The following is a 12,923-nucleotide window of genomic DNA, read 5'->3' as shown; positions in this document are numbered from 1 at the left end:
TTGCTCATCTGCATTTAAAAGCATATCAGGCCTGTCCACATAAATTTCCTGTGATGTTTTTTTAATAAAAGTGTGCATTTAGTCAAAATCTTCCACTCCAACATTTGAATAACTTCCCTGAAATGGTCCAGCAAAAATATGCTACTACCCGTTGTTCACTTCTCTCACTTAATTTGAATTAGTAACTGCAGCAGATTGCAACATGCAGTCAAAACAGAACTGGGTGATTTTTATTTGATTTTAAAAACACTGTTGGCTTCCAGCAATCATGAAAAAAGATGAAAATGATAATTGGGATAAAGAAATTACTATTTTCCTTTTTTTTTTTTTTTTTAAAGTGAGTCTTTCCTTTTGTCCAAACGGTAACCTCTGACGCACACGCCAAAGTGCCACAACTGCAAAGTTCCCCTAATGGCCATTGAAACTGCCTTCAAAAGTGAGTCTACCTGCAGACTTCCCTGTTACAAAGCTATGGTTTGATTGGCTGCTATAGGTGAATGGCTATTTTTAGGGATTGCTTCTCCTTACTGGAGTCACTGAACTGACTGAGAGCTATCTGACAAATAACATGGCTGTCTGTCTGTGTGATGCAGCTTGCTAACCGCACTAGCTACATTAGCTAGCTGCACTAGCTACATATTATCTAAATATGGTAACATCTGATCACTAACAAGGTGGCAGCCGACACCCTCACATTATTGCTTACCCCAGAAACCAATGTGAGACAACAAGTTGCCTATGTAAATCTTTTATACAATGTTAAAAATCAAGTGCACACCTTTTCTTTACAGCTTTACCTCCCATTAACCCCAAACTCAATCCAAGTTAGCTTCACCAGGAAAGATGATGAAAGGAGGTCTGCTACCAACAAAATCTATACAGAGGAAGTTTAACTGTGGTGGTTATTAACAGATGCCTCTAGTTGTGCTCGTCTCTGGATCAGTTTGGCCCACCTGCTTCCAGCATGGCGCAACTAAGATGTCGGTTGGTGTTAAGCGTTTAGTTGCTCACCCTGTGACTACCACACAGGCCTCCCAAACAAGCCATCTACATCCTGGGGCACCCTTCATACCCTTCAGCAACTGAAGACATGCCATGTTAGAGATGGACTAGGACACAATCCAAAAGAACTCCTTGTCTGCACCACCCTACCCAAGTATCCTTTGTCCCCTGTTACCTTCAGATATTAAGACAATATTGCCCAAAATTCTGATTACACTTTTCCACCAGATTGAAAACACATCGAACTGTGGAGGACAGTTTAAACGAAGTCTAAATCACAAATGCCACTACTGAACAGATGCAGAGTGAGAATGTGACATTATCACAAGCAGAGAGTAACAAAGGTAATTTAAAAAAGTGTAATAGGTAACACATAACCTATTTGGAGCTGAAAGTCAAACATCTTCCAAGCAGACGCATTTAATTTCTAATTTTCTGCCATGTGAGTTTTGATTATCAGGGAACCCACATCTCACACAATCTTTGGCAATCCAGTCTGAAAAGCCTGACATTTATGTCTAAATACCAGTTAAAGCAGCCGAGGCTCAGCAGTTTTAGATGGACAGGGGCAAAATTTAGCAGTCACAGCTTCATTTGATTCATAACCAAAAATTGTAGCAAAAAGTGCAATTTTAACCAAAATTTCAGGCTTCAGAAGACTGCAGGTTCACACGAGGCTATCATAAGAGAAGCCTGTGTTCATACAGAAATGATTTGGATTTTGTTGGGGCTGGGCTCAGATTGTCATGGCTGAGTATAGAGTCCTTGACTTTTTAACTCCGGCAGAGCTGGTTACTTGAAAGTCTCGATTTGATGTCAGACTGGGCAGGAGGGGAAAGGTTCATATTCCATTTCACTCTTAAAGTGCATGTGTGTAACATTTGAAATTTCTTTGAGGTTACAGTTAAAAGCATAAAAAAACCCATCTCTCACATGGCACAAGGGGACTGTGAATGTCGAAGCCTGTTATTAATCCATTTATCAGCTGGAGTGCAGGTGTGAGTTTAACTTTGCTTGCATACTGGTGTGCTAATGGTTGTGTGGTTATGTATGGGTGTGCGTGCGTGCCATTGTATTATAAAGTGTGTTACCTTGCTGTCCACGATGAGGTTACGGACGCAGCCGGTGAAGTGTTTGTGCTGAAGCTGGGGGTAGATGTATGGGATGTCCTCGTTCACACCGCCGAGCTGAAGCACCTGACTCATGTTCAGGTGTCTAAAACACACAGCGGGACAGAAGCATTCAAAAAGCAAGAAAGGATGAAACAGAAAACTATAAGACTTTGCAGCAGTGAGAAAGAGTTTTGAACCTGCTGCTTTAGCACTTAACAGTCTTATTTTAATCAGCCGTTTGCAGTTCAAAATAGGAAATCGAACATGTTATCAGCAAACAAAATCTGCTGGTTCATTCTGCTAAGTCACCTAATTAAAATGTGGTGTAAATCTTCTTTTTACTTTTCTGGATGCCCCCTCCTTTTCTTCTTCTGTCTCTTTATGAAAGAGAAGTTGCTGCTCTAAAACAACAACAACAGTCTTATTCTCCATGTCTGATTGTCGGTGTTGTCACGAGTATCCACAGTCTGTGGAAGAATCTCAGAGGATAGACGTTCGTTGTCCAGCAGCAAGAGTATTTTTCATCTAAGTTAATGTTTTTGCAAAACTTCACTTTGTGTTTGGTTGTAGCCCGTCTAAACACCAGGCAGACGCAGGGGAATGGCGACAATCATTTGGCAAACATAGAACGCTGATAAGAGCACTACAATTACAGCCAAACAGTAAAATTAGTTGTTAATATTAATACCATACTTCGATGGTCTATGGGGCTGCAACGCTAACTGCAAAACATTGGACAGTTCTTTACATTTGCAGTTCCTTAAATCAGCGGTCCCCAACCCTCAGGCCACGGACCGATCCCAGGCCGCGAGAGTTGAGGCTCGGGTGTGAAATTTATGGTTTTCAGGGTTTTTATCGTTAACTCGGTTTCCCTGGGTCTTTTCCTGTGTTGTAGTTGTGTCTCTTATTTTGAAAGAAATATTTACGTGTTACCATAGCGACCAGAGAGCATTAAGGGGCAGAGAGGAGGATGTTACTCTCAATGTTGTTGGCGCATTTCAGGAGGATGCTGCTAATAAAGTGAATTCACGTTTATTATTATATTTACAAAATACCACAGTTTTTGTCTCGGTAGTATCATTTTATTTTGTTATATTTATCCGCGGCACCTTAAAGGCCGGTCGTGAAAATATTGTCTGACATTAAACCGGTCTGTGGCACAAAAAAGGTTGGAGACCGCTGGCTTGAATGTATATATGCATACGACATTAGGGCTGTTCGATATAACGATATATATCGGATGACGATATAAAAACGTCTATCGTTTCATTTTACGCTATCCTTTGTTTCGTGGTGTCGCAAAATAAACTGTTTACGGCAATATTTTTTCATCGTTTTGATGGTCACTGTAGTGGCTATATTAATTTCTTAAAGTTCTCTCTTTCTCTTATATTTTATATAACCACACTACGGACGGACAAGAGCCTGTTTTTATGCGTTGTGGTTAGCAACAACGATGGTAACAGCATCGCGTGTCCGCTTGTTTATGTTCCACATGAACCTTTCACAATAAAGCTCAAGATCCTGTTGAGACTTTTCAAAATAAACTGAATCACGTGAAAGAGCAGATTATTTACGGATGAGAAGTAAAAAAAGAGCCGCCAGGTGCTAAAAAATAAACCTTAGACTAAAACGTTAGAACAGGCTTTGCCCCGCAGCACGCCGTGTAATAAATACTCACAAAGAAAACGGCGGCCGTTACAACTTATGTCTAAAAATGTATAGTTTCATGCATCGGTTAAAACACTGGACTCCAGCTACATGACGCGCAGCTGGAAACACTTCACGCAAGACGAGCTGCCCGAGATTCACAGAATTTACAGAAAATGTCACATTTCTGTGATTTAGCTATATCGTTATCGGGACGATAGAATTCTTATATCGGAATATGAGATTTTGGTCATATCGCACAGCCCTATACGACATCCCATATAAACAATGGGATGTCGCATTTTCTTAAATGTAAATGTTGTAGATGTGTGTAGCATTTTGTGACACTGAGCCAAATAGTTTTGAATAATTATGCTATCATTTTTACAATTACAATAAAGCTTACTGGTAGATTTTCATAGTTTTTATCATGAAACAAATATGTTTTTGTTTTTTTAATCACATGTTCTGTATATAAACTCATAAAAGACAACACAAACAGTTTCTATTAAATCTGGTGTGTAATTTCTTTTTGGGTTAAATTCGTTGTTACTTTTGCAAAAATAATTCTGAGGTTTTATAGCAAAGAGAGAGCATACAGTCTCATCCGGCTATACGTTCATTTTACCACGTAATATTTAGTTCTCATTATAAAATAAATGACCAACGCAGCTGTAACTTTCACCATGCAAGGTGACAAGACTTATTTTGTATTAAAGAAAATGTTTGCGATTTAGTTTTTTCTTCGGTGGAGACGGTCACCCAGCACTCCATAACAACCAACCACTGCTGGGGTGCATTCAGAAGTAGAATCAAGCCACCATGAAAGCAGGAGAATCCAACTTTGAAGGACACACATTTTCTTTTTTGCAGTCTTGTTGAAAAATGGGAGCCTGCAAACACATGGGCCAAATTAAAAAGCAAACCAAGTCTGAGGCAGTGAGAAAGTCCGTGGTGTGCACGCATCTGTTCAGGTGCTTCTTTTTACCTGTCGGTGTTAGGCGTAACACCCATCACTTCACAGGAAGAGTGGTCTTGAGAGGTCAACCAGCTACCCACCAGTTCCTTCACCGCTGCCCCTGAACATCGATCCAGGGTGAAACGTACTTCCTGCAGAGAAAACAAACCAGGGCACGTTGTACTCAAACAAAGCTTCAATAAATCACAAATAAGTCATTTCTCTGAACTGTAATGAGTGTACTTTCTCCTGCCAACGAGTGGTCTTTTAGTATTATTACCATGGTGAGAACGGCATCTGACTCATATTTCTTTCATTAGTGTGTACTGCACTGCTCTGCTGCATGACAACTTAAACATGTGGACTTGCCTTAACAAGAATGCGATTAAGCAGAAGCCACAGCAGCTTATTCCAGTTAACTAGACTCTTTATTCCATCTGCTGTTTACCTCTCAGTAAACAAGGCTCCTTCCTGTAGTAATTAGTAAAGTTTTAACCCAAACACACACGCTACCCGATGGCTCACATCACAGGAAAAAAAGAATAAAGCATGTAAGAGGGCTGAAAATTATTTTTGGGGAAAATCTGGTCCATTGCCTTAACCTTCCAAAAAAGTTGGCGCTGAAATCATTATAATTACTCGGCTGGATAAAAAGCCTGTATGTGCCAGCACAGTTTCAGTCATCAGTGTGCTAAAACACAACACCTTTAACTTACTTTTCACACATCCACGATAAAAGCTTTCAGACATACGTCAGGAACACACAGAAAAAATGTCATTATGCTCGGTAATACCAAACAGGAGTATTTCTATTTTCTGTCAGATATTGAAAGTTATAAATCAGTTAAAAGAAGAATACTCTGTGATTTGGATAACACTCATTACAGATGATTAACAAACACACCAGGCTGTATAGAACGGCATTTATGTGTTGTTTTGTTTCTACACCTGCTGATATCACCTCTGTGTGAAAACAGATTCCAAATATGATGCCTACATCATTCATTCGAGTATGATTTTGGCACGTTTTTTCTCATATTTACATCATTAATAATAATAATAATAATAATAATTTCACTGTAAAACAGGATTTACATGCAGCGATAAAGTAACGTAAACAGTACGTGTTTGCATGATTAAACATTAATACAAACCCTGTAAGCTAACGCTGCCGATTTTATGTAAATAATTTATTTAAGTTTAATCAAGTCATGTTCCTGTTAGCAGACCATGGTTTACTTATTTATCATTGTGATTCTTAATGAAGGACAGTGAGACAATGGTTCTTTGGATCTATCATTTTCACAAATGTTACTTAATTTGAAGAAAACAAAAAAACAAAAACACTGCTCTTGGTTCTTGGCTGCTGAATCACAGAGTAAATCTCCCAACAACAGCACTGTCCTTCCTACTTTGGATCTCATTCTGTCACACAACCAGGTTGGATAAGCCGCAGCTGACTATTCAGGACAAATGAATAGATTCACATGTGATTTAGAATAATACCATTGTGGTGCAGAATAATCCTCGCTGTAATAACAAAAGTCTGAATGCATTGTAGTGTTCACGCGATTCCGAATAATGCTATCGCATTACCCGAAAGTCTCACTGCATGCTTTCGTTTGGCTGCTCTCATTCTCAATATCGAACAAATTTCCCTGTGTTTGTACGTGTAGTGATGGGAAGCTAAGCCTGAAGCTGTTTTCCTTTCATTCAAAAGAAATAAAAAAAACCCAGGGAACAAAATTGGTGTTTTCTGTGACAGTGAGGTACCGAATTGAATAGTTTGGCAAAAGCCATAAATGAGACACAAATTTTAGTCACACTAGTGAGAAGCGAGAGTGAACGCTCTCTGACGGCGTCTCCTTTCTTATAATATTAACCTGAACTCAAGGCAGCGTAATAAGTGTTTTGAAGGGCAGGCTGGGGAACATTGCAGGTCTTTGAGTAACGAGCTAAATTAAGCCATTTATAAATTAAGGGTGACATAAGTGTAATTATTCAATTTTAGGTGTTTGAGAGGCCTCTGATGGAGCTGAATATGAAAAGGCTTCACACTGGCAGTGTGTGTAAAAAAATGTGACTCAGTCCTGTGCTTTTACTGAAGTGCTCTAAAGTGGTACTGAAGTGGGATGTTGGGATGAAAGAAGGCTGAGATGCAGCCAGTCCAGCTGCCTTTAGGTGCCCAAAGCCTACAGTGACACTGGAGCTTGGAGCTTTCATGCTGTATTATGTCACAGCATCTAATAATAGAAGCAGGAACTGTCATTGATATACGATAGGCGAATAATATGCGGAATAATCTTAACGACATAAAGATTTAGTCCAATTTCACACTAATTTAATTAACTTGCAATTATTTGGGGCAGAAGATGTTGCAAGAGGGCTACTGCAATCATCTGTCTGCAATTATCCTCCTTTGTACTCTACACTGCAGACGGTTTTATAATACTTAATCACGACGTCTTCCCCATTTAGATTCCTGGAAAATAACAATATTAAAAAGGTTTGCGTGGAGCCGAATGGGCGATGCTTAAAGTCTAGGACATATACTAAATATATAACCTCATCTCTGAGATCATACATACAAATCAGCAGCTTTATCAAATATACCAGAAAGAACATTCAGTTCAAAAGTTTGACATGGTGTTAATTTTTTGGCCCAAAGACTGTAAATAAAAAAGAGACATGGCCTATAAAACAGTGAACTCCCATGTTAGAGCTTCAGTGTCAATATTTTTGGTCTCTCCCTCTTGATGAGATATGGGGACACTCTTTTGTTATGTATTTGATGTTAAATGGGGGCATAATTTACCCAATGAGCACTAATGCTCTATAAAATAAAACTTAAAACTAGCAAATGAGACCATAAATGTATAAGTGTTTACTGAGGTTACTATTCAGGTGAGCCAGAGAGTCACCTTCTTATAGACTCTGGCACAATCAATGGTTCATAGCTGGACCATCCCCTTCCTGCTGGCCATGTAGTCTTTATTTTGGACTGTCAAACAATTAACAATAATTCCAACTTGAATGGCACTTGTCATGTGCATTTATATGTTAAGAAATTAACAAGTATTCCCAAGAAATTGCCAATTTAAATCTTCTAAATACAAGGACATTTTGAAGGAATATTAGTGGACTATTCTGGGCTGTTATCTGATGTTTGGGGTAATTTCAAAAGTGTGCATCACTTATTTTAACCAGAAGAGCGACTTCAGCTCCGAGCTTTACAATTTTCTGAGTAGCATCACAGCTGAGCAGACAAGCAGGGTGTTCCTGTAAAACTGCTAACTATCTTGTGCAATACATTTCTGGTAAGTTTTTAAAAAATGACCGCACTACTGTAGTTTTATCCGAGATTAATAACACATTGCATGCATTTATATGTATATACAAAGTAAAGCAGCCAGTATATTTCAACCAACATTGGGTTGATTCATCACTTAGCACGTGGGCCAAAGACCCAGAATCACTCTGGTGCTAATGTTACCTGAATAAATGAACTGTAGGCTTGTTACTCACAATCTGCACAACTAAAGGAGCAGCTTACTTACTGCATCATATCCCCTAATGCAAAGACAGTGACATTTATACATGATTGCAGAAGGTGAATGCAATGTATGGTAAAGGTAAGAACAAATTATATTCAAGAAAGAAAAATCCATATTTACAAATTCATGTGTTTTGAATACATGAAAATATTAGATGTGCCTTTAAAAGTAAAAAAACAAAACAAAAACAATCTCATTAAAACTGGATAAAAAAAAAAGAATTTTCAGTGCGATGTGAATTTATTTGAACTTATTTGCTAAATAGATGATGGCTGCTGTTAAATGGAGAGAGCGACCCACCTTGCTGTTGCTGCGGACATCCAGCCGATGCCACCGCCTGTCTGCCACGTTCACGTTGCCTGGCAACTGTAGCACCACTGTGCCCGAGCCATGGTTGATTTTCAAGGTGGGGGTCCCATCTATTAGCTCTAGATAGAGAAAGAAAACGAGAGGGAGGATAGGTGAGGGGTGAGTTGAGAAATTAGTTTTCAGAGCTGCAATATGAGCACTTTTTAGCTCTGTTGACAACCAATCTGGTGCTGGTACTGAAGTCTCGAAAACAGCAGCAAAACCACTGTAACAGGATAATGTATGCCAAAGAATTAAGTAGTGTATGAAAAGTTATAAATTAAAGAATGCACCCCAACATAAAGTACCAAATTGCCAATATTGTCTCTGTATATTTGCTCTAATGAGGATTATTGCACAGAGGCTGCTGTGATCTAGTTTTTTTCTTCATGGCAGTCAACAAACATCAGACAAAAGTTATTACATTCTATTTTCTGACTTACTCAAATGGGAAATTAAAAGTTAATGAAGTGGTTAAGACTGCCTGTGTGCTTTGCACTATGTGTAAGGAAATAAGAGACCAACCGGCATTGGCAATCCATCATCACGCATGCCGAACTTCAAAAGTTCATGCTGACACATAACAGTGAACACTAAACATCTGCTTATACTGTGGGACTGAAGGGACTTCTTAGTTCACGCAACAGCAGCTTGTACTTAGTCTGCATCAGAACTCTCACCCACAACTTTCTAAATGTCAATTTATTGACTCAGTGGAAAAAGGTCTCCGATATATCCACTCATTGAAGTATTTTTAGGCCTCTAATGGTTCCAACAGTGTTCAAAGAGTCTCCGAGGTCTGTTTTCATTAAGGCAAATGGATAAATCTGGGTCATTTCATCGTCGTTCCTATCACTTCTAATGTTCAAATGGCAACTTCTGGGCGAAGCAGTATCCAAAACTACATTTCCTGAAATGGCCACTAGAGGTTCATTTAAAAATACACTAAATTACATATATAACCAATCCAGTTGTAAAGTTTGAATTCACAGAGGTGTGGCTGTGTTGACTGGCAGGTAACTCCTGATACAGATAGCTATAGCTGGTGTCTTCAGCTAGACGTCCCCCACCACCTAATATGAATCACTAAACTGGACCTCCTGGCTGTGTTTGTGCCTTTTGGAGCATTTCTAATAAAAAGTTATATGGAACACTATAAAGCTAATTGTGCTAACACAGCCAAGCTTGCTACACTTGGCTGATATGGTCACTTCTGGCTTTAAGAAATCCATAACACGTTTAAACCAGAGGGTAATGCCACCGTAGCTACCTCCTTCTTTTATATACAGTCTCTGACATTGCTCATGAAAAGTAGGTCAAGTTCGTGCATGACTCTTATGAAGCTGATCATCACATTAAGGACTGTTTTACTGTTTCATTAGTCCACAGTCTGCACTTCCACTTTCCAGCGGGTGAGAAAAAATAACTTATGAAGAGTACGATCCAATTAGAAATTAGTGAAAAGAGAGTTACAAATGTGACTGCAGTGACTTCACAAAATATGTCGTAATTATGTTTTGAAATTATGGCTCATGTCAATACGGCAGCATGTCTCTGTTGGCTGTATTCAATTAAAAATAATAATAGGCCGTCACAGTTCATGTCCAACAACTTATTATTCCCAGTTTTACCCACTGCCCCCCCCTTAAGCTACAATGCCACACACCCACTGCCAGAATTAGGTATTTAATTTAAACTAAAGCATTTGTTATTAGGGTTCATTTAGAATACTCCCATTTGGCTTTTCTCTGTTAACTCCAAGTCTGGCGAAGTGAAGTACTTTCAGTATATGCTAGAATTATAATTAAGACAGAAAATACTGTGGCATCGATTTCACAACTTCTGCACTCTGACATTTGTCTTCACGCTGCAGTCAGTTGAAGTTTGAAGTCAAAAGAGGCTGACAAAAATCAAATTCCCTTCTTAGCGCTCTTCAATCCGCCGTGTGTGTCTGACTTCAGCTCTGCTTTCGTCATCCCTCTAGCTGCATTTCTTGCGATGTCAGTCTGCCTATCAGCACTCTTTCATCTCCTGTCTGTGTCTTTTACCTCCTGACTTGCTTCACTCTTTCATTAACTTCTTCACGGTAACTGACATTTTACATTGTGCCGCTTTCAAATAAGTCACCATTGCTTTCTACTGACAGCTTTCACTTTTTACCGTGCTTTTGTGCAGCACTGTTTTTATTTTATTATTTTTTATCAGCCTCACTTATGACATGTATTCAGATGTGATTATTTTAATGTTTGTGTGCAAAAACATTATCACTGAAAAGATGCCAGAGAGTTCAATGCAACCCATGCAGATTCTTTTTTTTCTTTTTCTTTTTTTACACAAGTACCTATGTTTGTCAGAAAATGACATATACAATATTTAATAAGTGTAAATACTATTTACTAAAGTTACAATACATTTTACATCTACATCTGGAGCCTGTGTCTGATTTTTTGTAACAAACCTAAGTTTCCCCTCAAAAAAGTAAAGTTTTTATCAATACAGATGAACAATGACGATGACTTTCTCAAGTAGCCACTATGAATGTAGAGTGGCGGTGTGTTGATGACCATCCTTGCATTAATATAGTGAGACTCATTAACTGTAATGTTAAAAATAAACTCTAGGAGTAACCAGATAGCTAGTTGGTTACAGTGTGTCTCACATGGGCACAAAAGCCAACATCATTGGGAATTGAACTATTGGTTCTTGGTTAAATTCCTGACATAACATTTGCTTTTCACCTGCACCAACTTGCCACATTGTTACGGTCTAATGAAGGAAAAATAGACAAAATAATTAAGGAAGTTTCCTCAGCTATCACTGCAAAGAGCTTAAGAGCTAATGTTATTAGTTGTGTCATGTATTGAGAAATGTTAGACATTACATTTGCCATTAGCATGTATTTTAGCTGTTAAGTCTGGGTACTCTTTACTCAAAACATGGTCCAAAATATATTTAGCAAATCGAATGCAAATGGTTTTACCAATTTTACTGAGGAGATTCAATAGGTTTGTTTTTTCAGTGTGTTGTCAGCTCCCTTCTAAAAGTGTCTTTTTCTTTCTACAATCTTTTGCTAAATCTGAAGAGTGCAAGAGGTGACCTGATATCTCACGTTATATGGGTTCTGCACAGCATGTCCCTCACCAACAGAGAATGACTCCAGTTTGCGATCAACATCTAAAGAATTGTACAGCTCATAAAAAAATTTGTGCTGATCTACAGATGCATGCTGAACACCATCATTACCAGGCAGAGCTGCTTAAATAACAGTTAAAAAAAGGAATTAATGAAGACTATCGCATTTGGCTTGTTGTACTTAATGAAAACGATTGGAAAGCTGGCTTTCAAAATAAAATACTGTATACAACATTTGTCTTCCACATAATACATGCCAATAAAGTAACATATTTATTTTTGTAATTTAGCTGTATTCACATTTCAGACTACAGTACCTCTCTCCGTTAACACACTGTTTGTCCCACATATCATTTGTTTGGGTGTGGTCACCTTAACAGTGGGTAAAACCAGCTGCTGAAAGTGAAACCTAAAGAAACACATATATACCAAGAGAGAGTCAAACTCTCCTTTTCAGCTTCCTGTAGGTCAGCCATGGCTTTTCCACATGTTTAAAGTGGAACGCTTGCACAGGCCATTCTGAACGACCAATATCATTGTTTATTTGGAGGACTTGTTGAAATTTGGTCCTAGTGAGCACATGATAAGCTGGTCTTTTATAATTGCTTTGTCAAGTCTGAGATGTGGCTTTGTGATGAGAGCCCCATTCTTCATTATGCTACCTCTCATATAGCAAAAAAAGAAAAACAAAGCCCTGGCACTTTCATTTTTCAAACCGCAGTCAGCTAGAGCAAGTTTGTTGCTGGCCTCTCTTTTCCTCTCAACTCCCATTCAATTTCCTGGACATTGAGCTGCAGGATGAGTAGATGCAACACTTCAGGAATGATCCAATTAATTTTAATACATTGGCCAAGGCCAGACAATTCACCAAAAAGAACAGAGTAAATTCAATATATCAGTTCAAGTCAGAGCTTTCCTCCTTTGTTTAACTTGTACATTGTTCTCTTTAGGCTCAGCTCATTCCCCGACATTTAAGCTGCCTCATTCATTCCCTTCTCATTTACTGTCCTGCTTGGGACCCTTCACCTTTTTTTCTTCTTTATCTCGCATATCTAAGTCTTTCAATTGCAATTCTTCAGACTGCCCCATCCCCACCCTCAGGGGAATTTCTTCTTATCTTGAATCTATCTTTATGCCAATGCTCACCCCAAACCCTCCATACGCTAA

General features: G+C 38.7%; 1 protein-coding gene across 1 annotated transcript in view; it reads right to left on the bottom strand.

Moving 5' to 3' along the window:
• The window catches only part of LOC134631753 (neural-cadherin-like), a 307,958-nt gene that overhangs the window by 69,296 nt on the left and 225,739 nt on the right, over positions 1 to 12,923 (bottom strand). The window contains exons 28-30 of the mRNA XM_063480307.1: positions 8,577 to 8,704; positions 4,753 to 4,874; positions 2,094 to 2,217 (exon numbers count right to left, since the gene is read on the bottom strand). Of these exons, the coding sequence (XP_063336377.1) occupies positions 2,094 to 2,217; positions 4,753 to 4,874; positions 8,577 to 8,704 (374 nt within the window). The remainder of the gene's footprint in view (positions 1 to 2,093; positions 2,218 to 4,752; positions 4,875 to 8,576; positions 8,705 to 12,923) is intronic.

Source organism: Pelmatolapia mariae, linkage group LG1 (assembly GCF_036321145.2).
Source record: "Pelmatolapia mariae isolate MD_Pm_ZW linkage group LG1, Pm_UMD_F_2, whole genome shotgun sequence".
Lineage (NCBI taxonomy): Eukaryota > Metazoa > Chordata > Actinopteri > Cichliformes > Cichlidae > Pelmatolapia > Pelmatolapia mariae.
Note: the sequence above shows the minus strand (reverse complement) of the source record. Positions and strands in the feature narration are given on the sequence as shown.